Raw genomic sequence first — 18,673 nt, 5'->3', positions numbered from 1 at the left:
CAAGTGAGCATGAATATTATAGAACATAATGAGTGAATCAGTAGAGATTGTAATAAGCATTCTATTACTATTTTTATATATCTAATTCATTGAGCCTCACTTTCTAGTAGCCTGTAATTTTATATATAATGAAATTCATATATGCATATGACATAATATGATAAATAAAATAATATATACAGAATCAGTATTCTAAAAATATTTCAAATACACATTTCATCAAGAATGCTTAATTGTATATATATGCATATATATGTGTAATTTGTATGTACCTATTCATGCAGATATGCACACGGGTAGAGTGTGCGTGTGTGGAGGCCCAAGGTTGACACTGAGTGTCATCCCTCTGTATCATATTTTTTAAGACAGGTTCTCTTACTGAACCTGGGGCTCACTGTTTTGTCTGGAATGGCTGGCAGCAAGCTCTAAGGACTCAGTTGTCTCTGCTTCCCTGTAGCTCTGGGATTATAAGATACAGGAAGCCTGGCTTTTTTTTATAGGAATGCTGGGAATGAAAACTTAGGTCCTCATGCTTATGTGATGAGTGCTTTGCTGAATGAGCTGTCTTTACAGGCCAGTGACGCCTAATTTGTCTTCTAAATTTATTGCATTCACAGTCTTTATATTTTAATTATATTTATGTTTTCTATAACATACAGGAAATGCTTTCTGGCTTATAATTTTGCTCTTATTTTGTTTAGGGCATTTTTTTCTTTCTTTTTTTCCTTTTATTTTTAATATACATTGCTATTTTGACACTGGTTCTCACATAGCCAGAGCTGGCCTAGAACTTGCTCTGTAGCCAGAATCCTCCTGCCTACAGTTTCTCAGTGCTGAGGTCACAAGAACACAGGACCATGCACGGTTCATTTATTTTAAATTGGAAATTGCTTCTCAATTTGATTCGTTTCTTTTCTATAGTCATTAATCAAATGAGAAGTCTGTTGCAGAATCCATTGATGAGTTAAAAATTATTTGCATATTCCTCAACAAAAATGAACAGTTATCCTGAATCTTTAGCAACTGGTTGACTTGGCACCTTTGTCCTTATGACCTAACTTGTTCAATGTAGTGTTAAATTAATGCTAGAGTCAGCAGTGCGGTTCAGGCCTTTCTGCAGAGCCTTTGAAGTCACACCAATACACAGCTCTAAATGTGCCTCCTTTGGGGAATTTACACGTTAAAAATTTTTAAAAAGTAAAAAAAAATCAGATTTCATCTGAATTGAGCCTGGATCTTATCAAAGAATAGTGAATAGTTAATGACAAACAATACTTGTGCTTTATGTGTTAAATTTATGCTGTACTTATATTTTAGTAAAGTATGCTATAATACACTTTAACACTTACACTATGTGCTAAAATTCACACTTTTCTGAAATGACATACCACAGAGATATATATGCACTTGAAGAAGTAGTTAAGTCTTATGAAAATAAGGAATTCTAAAATTTCTATGCCACAGTTGTGTTTGACTTGAGGGAGTCTTTCTGCCACAAAGTAAGTTAGATTTGTGAATGCCAACACCATCAAAACAAAAGAAAACAAACTATTCTAACAATAAAAAAAGAAAAGAAGGCAGTAAGGAAAGAAAGAAGAAAGGAAGGGAGGGAGGGAGGGAGGGAGGGAGGGAGGGAGGGAGGGAGGGAGGAAGGAAGGAAGGAAGGAAGGAAGGAAGGAAGGAAGGAAGGAAGGAAGGAAGGAAGGAAGGGAGAGAGGGAGGAAGGGAGGGAGAGAGGAAAAACCCTTGAATCTCACATCGGGAAAGAAGGAAAACAACCTCTGGAGGGCGCCAGGGATCCATTCAGCTGAGGAATATGGCACAAAGTGAGCCGTCGGCGATGGGACAATGAGCGGGTGCTCACAGATACATACACCCACTGAGCCCATCAGTGTCCTCTACCACACTCAGTAAATAATCACTTCTTGTCGTTGCTGGTTCAGATCCAAAATCCTAGCAGTGTGTGCTTCACAAATCACACCAAGCAAGATGCAGAGGGCAGTAGGGCATTTATACACTTTCCCTGTTAGCAGCATTGACTGTTACCAAACTCCAAACGGAAGGACTCAGTAGTCAAGCAGAGACAGACAGGAATAATGAGAAGGAGATATTTAGACCTTGAAGGATGTGCCTCAAAAAAGCAGAAGGTTGCTGGGATACCATTGGTTAGGGGGCACACTCGAGTTTTCATCTCCAGGGATGGATAAGGAATACTAAGACAAGTACCATTCCTCAACTGTCCCCATGGTGATGGGGCCATTGGGAGCATGCTCAGAGGACCTAAGTGTCTACCTCACCTATCCCCATGGTAACGGGACCACTGGGAGCATGTGCAGAGAACCTGAGTGTCTAGTAGAGGAAGAAATGCCAGGCTTCAAGTTCATATACTCAAGTGCAATCAATATTCTTGAGGTCTCCCAAATATGTCCAAAGTTTGTCACTTCTATCCTATATTGCTTTTTTTGCCCTTATTTCAGATTTGGGGAAAGCTACTGAAAGAAATGTTTAAATCCTTCTTGCTTTCCTATGCAAAACAAGTATCTTGCATTTTCTTCTTCAAGAGCTTCCCTGATGCAACTGATGAAACTCACCCCCACATCCCTTCCTAACTCCTCCTCCTCCCTCCGCAACATCACTGGTGCGAGGCCATTCATGGGAGTCTGGTCGGCCTACCAGCGACCACATCCTTAAAGGAAACTGACTTTTCCTCCTTGAGAAGCCATCAATTGCCTATAGGTCCTCAGCAAGGGGTGGGGCTTCTGAGTTCCCCTTCTCTATGCTGGAATGCCTACAGGTTTGAATTTGTTCAGGTCTTATACAGGGATTATGCAGGCACCATAGCTACTATGGGTTTATGAGGACAGGACATCATGTCAAAAAGGCACTGAAAAACAAATGCCACATGTTCTCATCGATGTGTGGATACTGGCATTGATTTCCATCATTTTAACATAGTCTACAGTATGAAAATGGGTCTCGGTGCATAGGTATGGCATGAATCCAGATGGTTAATTCAGTTAACTATCCCCACTAGCACTAAGTCACAGTGACTGATGTTCATGTCACATGAAGTAGCTCCCCCCTTGTCTCTTTTTAGGCTGTGTTATTTATGAGTATTTCATGACTTTTAGGGAAACATGTGAGTATCTTGTTTCAATTTCCTACAGATTTTTAACATTGTTCACATGATTTCTGTGATTGCTTTCTCTCACAATATTTGTAGGTTTCCGGAACTTGCATATTGATGACCAGATAACCCTGATTCAGTACTCCTGGATGAGTCTGATGGTGTTTGGCCTGGGGTGGAGATCCTACAAGCACGTCAGTGGGCAGATGCTATATTTTGCACCTGATCTAATCCTAAATGAGTAAGTTGTGATTTTTGGTGCTTTTGTTATTATATCATAATATGATTTGGAAAACTACATTGCAATAGAAGATCCCGAATTTCCTGAAATAGTTTCTGAGAATTGTTTTGTTTGATAAAGTCACCTTTCTCTATTCATGTATATACATGTATATACTTTATGTATTTATTTGCTTATTTATTTTGTGTATTGTGAGTGTGTGGTCACACACACAGCACAGTATGGAGATCAGAGGACAACCTGTGGAAATCCTGGGGATTGAATTCAGGTTGTTATCCTTAGCAACAGAGGCTGTCATTAACTGAGCCATCTCACCAGCGTTTATCCATCTATATCCACTGTACAAAGTGCATGGATCCATAAAGACATTTTTCAATAAGTATTTTAACACTGTCCTCCATCTCTACCTGCTGCTGCCAGTCCTCTTTGTTTCTCTGGACAGTTTTCTTCTACTTTTGTGTCATCATGTCATATATACATACATGACACAATATATACATATGTGTGTGTGTGTGTGTAATCTAGAACCCACAAATGAGAGAAAATGTATTTGTTTTACAGAGTCCAATTTAATTTACTTAACATGATGTCTAGTTGTATCCATTTATCTAAAAACAACGTATCCATTTATGTAGAAACATAGTTTTTGTCCTTCATAACTAAATAAAATTCCATTATAGATATGAAATATATACAAAACACACACATATACACATACCCGTGCACACACACAGAGTTTCTTTATCCATCTATAGCCTGGTCACTGTGAATCATGCAGCAGTAACTATTGATGAATTGATGTGAGGGTCTCTATGATGTGTTGATTTGGAGACCTAAATATTCAGGAGTGTTTAGGTTGGGAATGGTAGATCTATGTCTAGTTTCTAAGGAGCCTGTATACTGATCTCCTTAGTGCAGGACTGGTTTACATTCCCAGCAGCCCTGTAGAGGGTTTCCTTCTGCCCACAGTGAGTCAGAATGGGTTGTTATTCTAACTGCCGTTCTGACTGTGGTAAAATGGGAAGATGAAATCTCACATAGCCTTAATTAACTTTTCCTTGATGACTCATAAGGATGAACATTTTTCATATGTTGATTGGCCATTCGTACTCCGTCTTTTGGGAACTATCTGCTCATTTCATTAGCTTGTTTGATGATGAGGTTATTTGATTTCTTGATTTCTAGATTATGATCTTTGCATATTCTAGATATTAATCTGATTCAAATGTGTAGTTTACAAAGATTTTCTTCTATTCTTTTGGCTTTCTCTTTACTCAATTTGCCCCTTGCTGTGCAGATGTAAGTTAATTTCATGCAATCGAGTTTGCTAATGCATGGCATCATTTCCTGAGAGTTTGGAGTCCTTTTCAGAAAAGCTTTAATCTATGTTTATTTATTTGAAACTTTTAGTTAAATTCTTTCCGCCATTAACTTGCTATCTATGGTCCTTTTCTCCTGTCTGGAAATGCATTTTTATCTCAAATTAATATTTTTAATTTTTCAAAAACTTACTGAGATGTACATTTCAATATAAAATTAAATATCTGTCATATCAAATTAAGCTTTCAGACTTTTATACTTGTGGAAATAATGACATTTATCAGAAATATTTTGCCTGACAGTGCTTATTTACATTCAAAAATTAAGCATAAAATCTTCTACAAATATCTCAATTTGATTTATTATATCTAAAGAGTTTTCTGCATGTGGTCTTCAGGTGGTAAGAATTTGCCCATGATGTTGTCTATACTGTTCTGACAGTGAAAGTCCAGTCGTACGCATCTATGTTAGTAACTGACACTTGTCTGATGTCTTCACAGTTGACAGTCTTCATGCTCCATTCACTCCTTTAACCCATAGTCCCTTGATATAGGCAAGAACTCAGCATCCGTCCTTAACAGTTCAAGAAACTGGGGTTCGGGAGAACTGGATAACCTGCCACAGACCTGGGGAGCCAGGATTAACCTTAATCCTTCCGTGTGGGTTTCCTGTCTTCATCCCACTCTTCCTCTAGCTGCACTGGCCAATGTTGACATCACAAAATAGCACATGCCTGGGAGAATGCCTCAGAAAGGATGCCTCCATCTTCAGAACTTATCTTAACCTTTCCAATTATTTAATGTTTAATGCCATTCTTCTGTTTGTTTGTATGTGACACCACATATATCCCCTAAAATGTCAGTGCTGTAAATTTTCATGAACTGAAGCAATCCATTAACAAGTGTAAAAATTATATTTACACACACAAACACACATATTATTCAGTAAATGAAACATTTTCCGGCTCCAAACGCTCAATTCCTGCACCAGCGTTCCTAGTAGATTTAGGTATTTAAAGCATGATAATAAAAGCAAGAAACAGTATTAACTTTGAAAAATGTGCATTTAATGTCATTTTTATGTCTAAATATTTTGCCTTAAAAATTTAATAAATGTTTAGAAACATTTAAAACATCAAATATTAAGTTTTCTTCTTAAATATATCAGTAAATTCAACAATAGGAAAGACAATGGCCGAAATCTTGTCTACTGACAAGTTCTATAACTGCCTGGCTGCTTTGCGTTGCTCTTCCTTTTTTAATCGTGTGTTGGTTTTCCTCTCTGTGCCCTGTGCGGTGCAAGGCAGAGGATGAAGGAGTCGTCCTTCTACTCGCTGTGTCTTACCATGTGGCAGATCCCACAGGAGTTCGTCAAGCTCCAAGTGACCCACGAGGAGTTCCTCTGCATGAAAGTCTTGCTACTTCTTAACACAAGTGAGTAAACTAGCGTGAAGACACTTATTGCCTTACTTTTGAACTCACAGGTAGCCGCCAAAAATACAGTCATATATACCAGGTAGAAAGCGTAGATCATAACTCTGAAGGAGTAATCTCTAATATATTGTCATTGACCTTAAGAAAGCGTTTTGGCCTTTGTTTTGTTTTGTTTTGTTTTTCTTTTTTCTTGGTCAATCATACAAGACTAAAATAGCCTAGCCGATTTCTTTGTTTTACGTGAACTATGATTACAAACTTATTTACTTAATTCAGTTTTACAAGCTAACTAATATGACATAAACACAAGATATGTTTCCCATTATTAAATCTACCATGCACACACAGAAATATTCACTGTGCAACACATAGACACTTGTTTAGGACTATTCTTAGGGTGTGGGGATGGTTTGACTGTTACAGCAAATGGCCACAAGGATCACTGGCTTGGTGCATCTGCAGTGTGTGTGTGTTACTCAGACAGTCCCAGGAGGGAGGGTGGTATACCAGAGAAACTCAGGTTTCTCCCACGCAGCGGCCATACTGTATCATATAACCAGAGTCCTCAGTTGCATCCGACTACAAATGAACACATAAAAAGTGGGTGGAAGTTTGGGTGCAAGACTTGAAAGTTGGGGACAGCCGAGGCAGAAGGGAACAAGTAAGAACAAAATCTGTTAGCACATGGTATGCACTAAGCCTTTCTGTACCTTTTCCACACAATGCAGGTTCAGCCTGCAGAAAGGTAACTGATGCTTTGATTGGCAAGAGAGTCACAGGGAGTTAAGACCTCAGAATGAGCTGATGCGAGTATCTTTCTCAGCATCACAGGGACTTCTGCTAGTGGCACAAATCTCAGAGTGCCGAGGGAGGGGGTTGGGATGAGAAGGAAGAGGCAGTTCCTTAGACTAGAAAGTGCTCTCACGGAATCCACATGAAAGTACTAGCATGTCCTATGCATCTTAATGAAAATTCGAATAACATTTTGGCCAGTGGGGAGAACTGCACAGAGTTTGGAAAAACATCTCTAAATCTAATGGGATAAATAGGTAAGCATTGCAAAGATATGAGGGGAATTAGAATATCATGTGCCTCTTATAGCCAAAGAGATGGATGAATGCATTCAAGTGTCAAACAGCTATTTAAACACTGTAGTGAGCATATCATAAGTCAATCAATAACAACAGTGTTAAGAGAAATGGCTTCATATTTAGAAAAAAACATCAGTTTATTTTGCTCAACTATATATATATATATATATTCAGATAATTCATTTAAGTGTAAATGTTAAAATTGCTTAAAAACAAATGAAGAAATACAAACTTTTCAAACCTCAAAAAGGAAATACCTTTGTAAAACAAAAATTCCAAGTCTAGACATATAGCTTGGCAGTGAAACGGGCTGGTGCTCTCGCGAAGGACTGTCGTTTTATTCCCAGCATTGCTGTAGGTGGCTCACAGCCACCTGAATCTCTCAGTACAGGGAGTCCAACACCCTCTTCTGGCCTATACAAGCACTCACACATACTGTGTACACACAGGTATATACCTTCACACACACATGCAGGTAAATAAAAACAAATTCAAATAAACGAAATGGGAAAGTTGCAAGAGAAAGTTTGATAATTTGATTATTATCAACTTAATTTCCTATGTCCATAAAAATTAAAGCGAAACTCCAGGAATAGGTAACAGATTGCACACAAGCTCTAAAAATTTTCTAGTAAAGGGGTTTACCTAGAAAAATAGTTTCATATTCACATGTCAGTGTGAGTTAGCTATAGGGATTTGTTTGGAAGCTTAATGATAGGTACATGATTTTGAAATAATTATATTCTGGAGTAACTGAAAGGAAGAGATTGTAGAGATAGTAGACATGCATGTCACATATCTGTGTGATTGTAATACAAAAATCAAATGTTCATTGAATATTGCAAAAATTACTCATGAGAAACCCCATGTATTCATGATCTGGGCAGTTGATAATTGAAAACCAAAGAGTTACTGCTTTGTTCTCTCTCTGGTTTGTGTCTTCATCCAAAAGAAAGAACACTGAGGAGTGGGAGAAGTGGTGGATTTTAAAGACCTTTGGTAGCTGTGTGCAGTTCTCTTTAATCTGAATGCACTTTACAGAAATAATGCAGAGTAAAAATCACAAATGTTTCTGGGCAGTGGTGGCGCATGCTTTTAATCTCAGCACTCGGGAGGCAGAAACAAGAGGATCTCTGTGAGTTTGAGGCCAGCATGGTCTACAAGAGCTAGTTCCAGGGCAGGCAACAAGCGACACAGAGAAACCCTTTCTCAAAAAACAAACAAACAAAAAATCACAAATGTGTAGTGTCATAAATTGAGGAGATTTTGTACTTTCCTCTTGGCAATCCATACACGGCTTCAGATAAAGCTCTCCTGAGGCTGAAGGCTCACGTGCAGAAGTGCAATGAAAGAAGCAGTGAAGGCAGAAAACTGTGAACTCTGGAAACAGTGAGGATAGAGGGTGGAAAGAGGAGTGGAGATATGAGAACTAGCAATTGTCTCTAAGATCCACGGAGAATTTGTAGGGAAAGGAGCTAAGACTGTGTGTGTAGCTCAGTAGTAACCGATGATGCTCAGCTTGGTCTGGGCACACAAATACACAAAGGCAGCCCTGAGGAAAATGCCGAAATTCTTTTTTATTTGTTTGTTTGGTTGGTTGTTTTTGTTTTTTAGACAGGGTTTTTCTGTAGCTTTGGAGTTTGTCCTGAAACTAGCTCTTTTAGACCAGGCTGGCCTCGAACTCATAGAGATCCGCCTGCCTCTGCCTCCTTAGTGCTGTGATTAAAGGTGTGTGCCACCACTGCCCAACAAAAATGCCTAAATTCTTAGCAAATATAGATGATGCTCAGCTCAGTGTCAGCACACAAATACAGACCTGAGAAAAATACCTAAATTATTAGCAAACATATAGGAAGAAGTTAATTATCTTTAAAGAAACAATAAAACATGAATGCCTACTTTCACTATTATGTGTTACTATTGCTTGGGAGTGTTGACCACTGCAATTAATTGATGATAAATGATAACTAGAAGAGCTATTGGCTCATGTTATAAACCTCACACTTGGGAAGTAAAGGAAGGAATATCAAGAATTCAAGATTATTTGAAGCTACATAATGAGTTTGTATCCAGTCTGGGCTACATAAGATCCAGTCAGGAAGGAAGGAAAAGGAATGTCAGCTAACAGCTATGGAGAGAGGAAAGAGGAGATTGGAAAAACTTTTGGAAATATACCAAGAAAACAAAGTGAATTGTAGTGATATTCCACTTGTATGCAGCTTGCTTGAAGATCAGAGAGCAAAGCAGCCACCCTGGTCATCCTTACAGACCAGGCAGTGGTGACACACACCTTTAATCCCAGTAGCCACACTCGTTTGCTATAGAAACCAGATGGTTGTGGTGCACACCCTTAATCCCAGCACTAGAGAGGAATCTAAGATGGAAGGAGACAGCTCACACAGTCTCATTCTGAGATTCCTGGAGGCAGGATCGCCATTTCAGACTGAGGAAGAGGTAAGAGCCAGTGACTGGCTGTTTTTCTTTTCTGACCTTCAGATTTAACCCCAATATCTGTCTCTGGGTTTTTACTAATCATGCTACAATGAATAGTTAAGTTAATGAATATAAAGTAAACATTGAAATATGACCAGCTTTCCTCACATCAGCAGGAACGCAATAGAAAATGTCATGAAGCAATGTTAACGTTACAAAAAAGATAGTTTTCAAGATCAATCTTAATAAGAAATGCTTGAGATTTACATGAAGAAGGCAAAACTATATAAAGAAATTGAAATAGTTGTTTAAGAGAAAAAGTAAAATAAGAAGACCCAGAATGGGACCATAAGTCAAGTAAAACAAGATATCTGAAGTAAGACTATAAAATAATGCCAAGGGCTCTTTTGAACAAATGCTGCATTAAATGTATAGTTCATAGATACAAGTCTGAAACATAAGTTGTTCATATATTATTCCACTATTAAAAGAGTTTTACCTCCTGATTTTACTAATCGCACTATTCCTTACCTGTTTAAATTGTTTCTGTTTAAAATCGCTTGTATATGTGTGTCTATAACTTAGAAATTATATAAATGATATGCTAGCTATCTAGCTCTGAAATTCATACATGTTAGTACATTTTTTTGAGACAGGGTTTCACTGTGTAGCCCTGACTCTTATGGAACTTGCTGACCTTGAACTTGGCGGTTGGAGTGTCTCTGCTTCCCCAGTACTGAGATTAGAGGTGTGCCTGTCCACTACCTGGTTTGTTAGGGTCATCTTTTTAACATAACTGCCACATTTTGCTATTTCTATACAGTTCCTCTGGAGGGATTGAGGAGCCAAAGCCAATTTGAAGAGATGAGGTCAAGCTATATCCGGGAATTGATCAAGGCAATCGGCTTAAGGCAGAAAGGGGTGGTCCCCAGTTCACAGCGCTTCTATCAACTTACAAAACTTCTGGATAGCTTGCATGATGTAAGTATTTTGTTTTCCAGATGATTTGTTGAGAATTTTGTGAATTTCTTTAATCTCTTAAATAATTAAATGATAAATTCTGGGTCTTGGGTAGCATTTTTCTTTGTAGACAGTCTAGGACCCAAGCCTAGGGCATTGTGCTGTCAACATAATCTCTTAAAACATTCCTAGAAACTAATACAATCTAGATAATTCCTCTTAGATGTGCCCAAAAACTTGTCTTCTGGATGATTCTAGATCTTGTCAAGTTGATGACCAATATTAGCTGTCATAGTGTGGTTTCTCCAAATTCTTCATAGTTGGGCTTTCAAAGACGATAAATATCATGCCATTGTATTCAATGTTGACCTCTCAAATATCCTTTTTACTAGTATGTATATCATTTGGGGATAATTTAATGGACAAGACGAATTATATTTTTTCAGAATAAGTTATAAAGTATGTTTTTGCTTCAAAACATTAGTGTAGAAAGTAACACTCATGCCATTCTGAGTTCATTTGTGAATACTTTTGCTGATGGCAATCAGGGAAGAGCTTCACGCTTTCCAAGATCTACTCAAAGGCATAAAGAAATCATAAATTAAATTCTTTACATTCCTTCTGGGTTACTGTTCCTATACTCTACTGTGATAAGCAGCCCAGAAATGTTCAACACTGGAGCTAAATTAATAAAACTTGACATATATATCATATTAGAAACCACTTTTATTGCTATTGTATAAGAAATCACATAAAATTGGCAGTCAAAGACATAGAAAAACTACCCACTTACCAGGTCAGCCTGTGGACCTGAATTATGAATACTTTGTGAAGTTGATGAGCTACTTGAATTAAACTTTTACAGTAAAAATCAGAGAATAAATAGCTTAAAAAAAGAAACTTGAAGGATAAAGCATCAGTACAGAACACAGGAGAAAAATTCACAGAGCCTCAAAGAAATATGATGGTACTTTGCAAAAGAAAAGAATGAAAGCCTTCAAAAAGGAACATTTATCAAAAAAATCAATTAATTAATTAAATAAATGAATAAACAAAACTTTGGGGCAATTAAGTGCAAAATCAAAGACATTAAAATTTAACAAGTCATGAAACACAAAGGACATTCTCAGTAGAAAATAATTTAAAACCTAAGACATGATAAATTAGATTTCATTCCCAAATTCAAATTAATAGGAATTTATAGAACAAAGAATATTGGAAAGTAAAGACAGGGGAATATCATAAAAGTTTCTCAAATAGAAGGCTATGAGTTCTCTTTTCTTACTTTTTTCTCAGTTTTGAGGCAGGGATTTGTTATGTAGCCTATACTGACCTTCAGCGGGTAGCAGTCTTCCAGCCTTGTGAGCCTTCTCCTTTCTAAAGATGTGAATTTTCTAAATGTAAGGAACAAGAACATGGGCACTGCACAGTTCATCCAATATATACTATAATAGCTCAGACCAAAAGTGAGAAGAATATCCTGAGCATACCAATCAGAAAAGAAGTAACTCACATGCACACTGCCAGCATTCTGAATGACACTGTATCCATGACAATGTCTGAGCAGTGTCTTCAGAGTCATGGTGAAGGGAAAACCAGTAGTCAAACAATCAGACAATTGCAATACCACCATCAAAGCCTTCATGCACAGTCTTTCAGAGGACATCTCAGATATAACCTTGCCTGGGAACTATATCAGGATCCCTTTCTTTTGAATAAAAGCTGTAGGCAAAGAAGATTCAAGCCAGGAGGTATGTATGGTGATGCCCCAGCATAATAACTGGGAGGAACAATAATAAGCCTCTGCTTATTGCCCCACTCTTACTGTGACCAGTAAGACAGCATTAGACCCTAGAACACCAGCTCCAGAGGGGAAATGGGGCTAGGGGATTGCTCCTATGCACAACCATGTTGAGATGATGTTCATAATCCTGACAGAGAAGTTGATTGTGACTTTGTGGCAAATGGAGAGAGAAATAAAAAAAGATTAGATATAAGACAATCAGATCCTGCAAAATAAAAATGAAAGCAATGAAAGAAATAAAATTCAATGCATCAGGGAATAATTCTAATCTCCCTAGTAAAAATGTAGGATATTGCTTTAGCCAAAATTGGAGTGTAGCAGTAGAAAGATGTTCATTGAGGAACTTCTGAATTTTACTTCTTTTTTTTTCGTTTGTGGTCCATCTTGCAATAGTATGAGACTTAAAATTGTGTATATAACATATTTCATTAAAATGGAAGTTGAGCCTGTTGGTATGAGCCTGTATGTACTCAGTGATGCTTAGCAGGCCAGTACAGGAAGCTCAGAAATTCACAGAATTCACTGAGCTACAGGGAGATTTTCCGTAGTCGGGATCACTTAGCAAGAGCCCGTCAGAAAATGAAAAGGAAATGTTAAAGAGAAACTGGCTGAATTACTCAGTGGTGCAGTCCTTAGGTCCCACACCTGAGACTCTGAGTTTTATGATTTATGTTGGGTTACTGCAATAGAATCTGTAAATTGTTGTGTACAAAAGCCTGATTAGCAAATAGGATTTATGAAATTATTGAGTTTTGAAAATGTATGCTATTATGTATTTGCAGTACTATGTGTATGTCTACAAACATGCATATAAAGAAAAAATGTTGAAAATTAAATCGTAATGTTCACTTTAGAATACTGGAATGTAGCTTATTTTCATTACTTTAAAACATTACGCATTTGGGACTGGAGAAATGAGTTAGCAATTAAAAGCCCTTGCTCTTTATAGAAGACCTGGGTTCAGTTCCCAGCACTCACACGGCAGCTCATAACCACCTGTAGCTCCAGTTCCAGGGAACCTGATGCCATCTGCTGACTACCACGGCACTACATGCAAGTAGTGCACACACAGAAATGCAGTTACTCACACACATAAGACAAAAATAAATCTCTAAATTATGATCAACATGCTCCATCGGGAATATAACCCATTTCCCATGTTATCCTAGCGAGCGAAGAGTTTTCTGCATGTTGTAAGAATGACCAGCTGGACAGGTTTCTCCGGTGTTAAAAAAAAAAGTTGTCGGGTTTCAACAGTGTCTGAGTTTGTTGCTTTTCTCACAATATCTACCCATTTACTAAACCTACAGCTTGTGAAGCAGCTCCACCTGTACTGCCTGAATACATTTATCCAGTCTCGGGCACTGGCTGTGGAATTTCCGGAAATGATGTCCGAAGTTATTGCTGCACAACTGCCCAAGATCCTGGCGGGCATGGTGAAGCCTCTTCTCTTTCACAAAAAGTGATGTCTTTGCCTTGTTTGCTTTACAAAAATTGAATCTCATGGTATGTCTTTTTTGTCTTGGTAGGATGGTCATGTCTTGTGTCTTTATAATGTCCTTCTGAAAGCTGTACATGTATACATATTATCCTGTGTCAATTTATGAGAAAACCTGGGAGGTTCTGATTTTCCTCTGTAATGCCTAAGTAGAGTTTTTAAGGTGGTTTTTGTACCCATATTTTAGTTGAGAGTTTATTTAGTTAAAAAAGGACTAAAGTTTATTGTATATGTAACTATATCTCATCTATATTATTTCATACTTTTCAGATGAGAATTTGTAACTTTTACACCTAACAATTACCACATCTCCCATAGAGAGGAAAGCACTCCCACCTTTAACAATAAATCACACGGACCACTTCTGGGTAGTTGGTGGTCTCCCAAAACGGAACCTTTAAAATGGTAGTCAAGGATGTAACCTTTCTGTGGGAAAATTCATAACCTGAAACAAATTTTCAAAGAATTTTTAATGCAAAAAAAGGGAAAAAAAAAGAAAAAATGAAACAGAAAAACAAAGGGAGCTGGAGCGGGTTCACATTTGTGAAACTCGGCAAACTGCGGTTGGAAGCAGACCTATGACAGAGGTAACGCTTAGCCTGTCCTGCTGACGGAGAAGATGCCTTCTAACGTGGCCCTGTGAGTGTCAGAAAGCCGGAGCTCTGTTCTCTCTCTGGAATCCGCGCTGTTGGCCGACCTTGCGGGATCAGTCGCCCTTGGTAGGTCTGTGTCCTTGCCAACATGAGGGCGTCTTTCCTCCAGTGCTTCCTTTGCCTGTCTCTTCTTATTAGCGTTTTATCAAACAGGCCTGGAGGGCAAGGAGAGAAAACGTGAGTAAAGGAAGAGGGAGGTCTGAGGGAAGGGGTCCATACCTCTACTTTCTTGAGAATAGTGTCCTCTTTTAGGAAAATGTAGGCAGTGAATCTCAGGTGGGAATGTTTTTAGTGCCTCTCTCTGAATCTGGAAGAGATGCTTTAGAAATAGACCAATCTCAGGTAGAAAAGTTGTGAGCGCCTATGTCCCAGTTCTGAGTGAGCTGCTCGAATCCTAGAGACTTGCTCGAAATAATACAAGCAGGTTCAGTGATGAGAAAACACACAGTTCACTTTGTCATTTGTACTTAAAATATTCATTTGAAAGACAGACAATAGTTCTTTACTGAAATTAATTACTGGGGATCTGCTAGTTTAAAAAAAGCTCACATGTGTACACATGCCAAGATCACACCAGTGTAAATTCAATAAAAGTCAGTTACTGTTTGCTTTGATTAAATCATTAATATCAGTTAGAGTCATATTATATATATTTAACATATATACATATATGTATATATACAATAATTTCTCTAAATTAAAAATAAATTCTCTAACTTAAGAAAAAAATAACTGACTATGGCGTATCCATAAACAGTAAGTTCTTCAGCACATTTAGAAGAGAGATTAAAATAAACATCAATCAGGACTCTCGACTTTGTTCATTTCGTGCATGAGGAAATCATACTGGCTTACCAACTGCGTAGCACCTTGGTCAGAGCAGCCAGCCAAAGCTTCACCCAGGTACTCCAGCCACCAGCATTAGTAAAGAGACTGCTCTTCCTCACTAGTCTGCATGGCTTCTTCTGCGATGTGTCTTAAGTACACTACACTCTTGACTGGTTCTTCATAACCTCACACGCGTATGCACATTCTAACTTCACTTTTCAGGCCAAAGGATCTGATTCTGCTATTTCCTCACTGAAGCCTGTTCAGGGACTTCCACTCAGCCGTCACTCATCTACACATCAGAATTTCCAAGTGGACTTTGAAAACACACACATGCGCGCGCACACACAATTTTGTTTTTGTTTTTGTTTTTGTTTTTGAATCTTGGTCTACATTCTTAAAATGTCAACTTACTATATTCTGCTGTTACGTTCCTTGGTTGGCCAGAATTTCTCCATTCTCACTCTTCATCCAGGCGCGTGTCAACCTTCAGGACCTGTATTACTTCTGTAGTCTTCCTCAGTCAGCCACACAGTGATTTGATTGCTCTGTTTCCCTGTGGTTGTCTGAGTTACAGTAATACCCAACTGCACCACTCAGATGGTCCATAGGTCTGTGGGCTGTGATGAGGGAAGACCGTATGTTTTTGGCAGAGAGTGGACCGTCACATTTGTTCTCTTGCTGTGACGTCTCGTGACTTTCTCACTCCCTTTACCTGCAACTTTGCTTCTCTTTGTTTCTAATCTGTGTTTTCCCTACCCTGTGCTAGCTTGCCTTTTCTTAACAACAACAACATGGAAACATATTTTATATGGATTCAGAACAATAATCTGTTTCCTGTTCTAAACTTTACAACAGAATGAATGGAATAATATTTCCTTCCCTATAAAAGATTCTACAAATAGTTAAGTACTCTTCCATTGTTTTATATTGCAAATCTCAATGTAAAATTATCCCCTTATTTCTGATTTTATTCTATAAATATTTTTGGGTACCCTACTATTAGCATAGAAAAATATGTTAACAAGATTTAATAGAACTGGAGCTAAAAGAAAATTATGTGTAACTCAAAAATGGACATTCCAGGAGTAATGTAAATCTAGTGATGCTAAAGAGAAGGCCATCAGATACTTACGGGATATATGAGTTTTGTTCTTCACATTTGATATGGGCAAGGCCTTATTTATGGACAATTTGAATGGGATAAATTCTAGAAAAGGATAGTATTTTTTAATTAATAATTATATAATCTAGGCTACTGTCAGCAATTCATTTGCTTTAAATTGGCATATGCATTGCTTTATTGGAAAAGCCTTCAATACTATTTTCCACAAATATAATCACAATAAAAAATATTTTTAAGATCTGCCATATAGAATACTTAGGTAAAATTTTCTTCTGTGACCGGTGTATGAACTGTGAGAGATTAGTGAATGAATGTAGCCAAGACCAATGCCATGAGTTTTTTGCTCAAGTATCGGCCCCCGGAACCCTGGATGCAATCCTTATCAAGTCCTTTTTCTGCTGAATTAAAGCCCTGATTGGCTAATCGTTCCCATTGTCTACAGCACAGCCTCAATGCAAGCGATTGAGAACTTCATAATTTATTTCAGCTAAGTCCTCTTGTCTTCAGTACTGGCTTTTATTATGGCCCTTGTTTTGTAACTGCCTAAAAATATTTGATATTCTTGATCTTGATCCCCATCATAGTTTAGATGTCTAAACCCCAGGATTTACTATTTAAGGCTAAGCTTAGAAAGAAAAACATTCCCAGAAGAACATGACATGACCAAGTGGAAGTTACCTCATCACCGAGTCTTTTCTCTAACAGTTCAGCTATGACGACTCCATTCCTATCTAGTCATCGTAACCTTTATCTCCATCCTGCGGGTCATGTTCTGGGCTGCTCTAGAGGAAATTACAGCAGAACACAGGCTGTATATCATGAAATACTTGAATGTTACTGAAGCAGATTTTGTACTTAATGACAGATATCCTTTACAAAAGTTAGAAAAACTATTTGTGTCTCAAAAGATGATTGTGGACAGTATCAATTATTTTGTGCAACTATTTTGTTTTCAGTGTTTAAAAACATGGCACCTTAGTTAGGCCGTACTTTTTCATTGTACTTTTTGACACTGAACCTTAACTTTTACTCCTGTACAGGTATGAAATAAAATATTTTTTACATAGCCATGGTGCATCAGCTTGTAACTTCTAACTTATTTCCAACTATAGTGATGAACTTAATGATGTATATAAAGGACCGACCTAGAACTATGCCCTCTTCTTGGTCATTTGCTGACTACATGAGTGTAAGCTAGTGCTACATCATTAAACCTTACCCAACTCGCACAGGGTATATATCTGCATACATACACATACATGTTCAGAAATGTCAATTGCTATAATTCCATCTTCAGCATGCCAGGGTTTTGGTGATAATTTTGTCAAACCAAATGCTTTCTCTAAGATAACAAAATCAGGGGTCTGGAAAATCTAATTGTTTTCCGTCTCCCACTGTTTACTACGAAATATATTTCACTTAATTTGAAATGTATTTTTTTCCAAAAAAAAATATAGTCTTTTGCGTTTAGGGCCTGTTTCATAAGAAATCTAAAGGGAATATCATCCTTTGCTTCTAACATCTAATAGTAATAGTATTTAATTTTTACATTTCTCAATAACTCTTTAAAATTCAAACAGCTTGATTTGAACACAGCTCTGCTACAAACTTCTGCTCTATACTCCTGTCATGCGTCGAATTCCATCTATAACATTTGACAATGGACTCTGAAACTCATGATAAAATCAACTCCCCGAACAGCATTGTTATTTGATAATGCTAAGGATCTCCCTGCCTGTTTGATCCGATGGCTTTAACTCCTTTGATAACTACTACACTTTCACTTGCTACAGACATATAGGCAATTTGCATCTTTTCTGTTTGCCCTCATCAATCAGATATCAGGATGAAATATGAATCCTTTAAATATCTTCAAAACTCCATAGCCTAATATATAAGAAGCGCTGAAGACTTGAAAATATGTTTTCACAATTAAAGATACTGTGGGTTCTTTTTTTTAACTCCGTCACCAGTAACCCCTCCCCAGAGGATAGGGTGAGCTGGACAGGGAGTAGACTCCGGGCAGGCATAGCTTTCTATGTCCTATGATTCACCTCTCAAATGTAGGAAGCATCTTCACCTTTTATATTCCTAAAGTGATTCAAAGGCAAATACTCTAGAAAAACGTGTAAACTCTCAAGTTGCTTGCATGTACTAGA

At 37.7% G+C, this 18,673-nt stretch overlaps 1 protein-coding gene across 1 annotated transcript in view; it reads left to right on the top strand.

Moving 5' to 3' along the window:
* Pgr (progesterone receptor) overlaps positions 1-17,580 on the top strand; it is a 65,233-nt gene extending 47,653 nt beyond the window's left edge. The window contains exons 5-8 of the mRNA XM_048433387.3: positions 3,224-3,368; positions 5,991-6,121; positions 10,469-10,626; positions 13,720-17,580. Of these exons, the coding sequence (XP_048289344.3) occupies positions 3,224-3,368; positions 5,991-6,121; positions 10,469-10,626; positions 13,720-13,875 (590 nt within the window). The 3' untranslated portion in view covers positions 13,876-17,580. The remainder of the gene's footprint in view (positions 1-3,223; positions 3,369-5,990; positions 6,122-10,468; positions 10,627-13,719) is intronic.
* The last annotated feature ends 1,093 nt before the right edge of the window (positions 17,581-18,673 follow it).

Source organism: Myodes glareolus, chromosome 4 (assembly GCF_982192425.1).
Source record: "Myodes glareolus chromosome 4, mMyoGla1.1, whole genome shotgun sequence".
NCBI lineage: Eukaryota > Metazoa > Chordata > Mammalia > Rodentia > Cricetidae > Myodes > Myodes glareolus.
The sequence above is the reverse complement of the archived record's forward strand: the minus strand, read 5'-3'. Positions and strand labels throughout refer to the sequence as shown.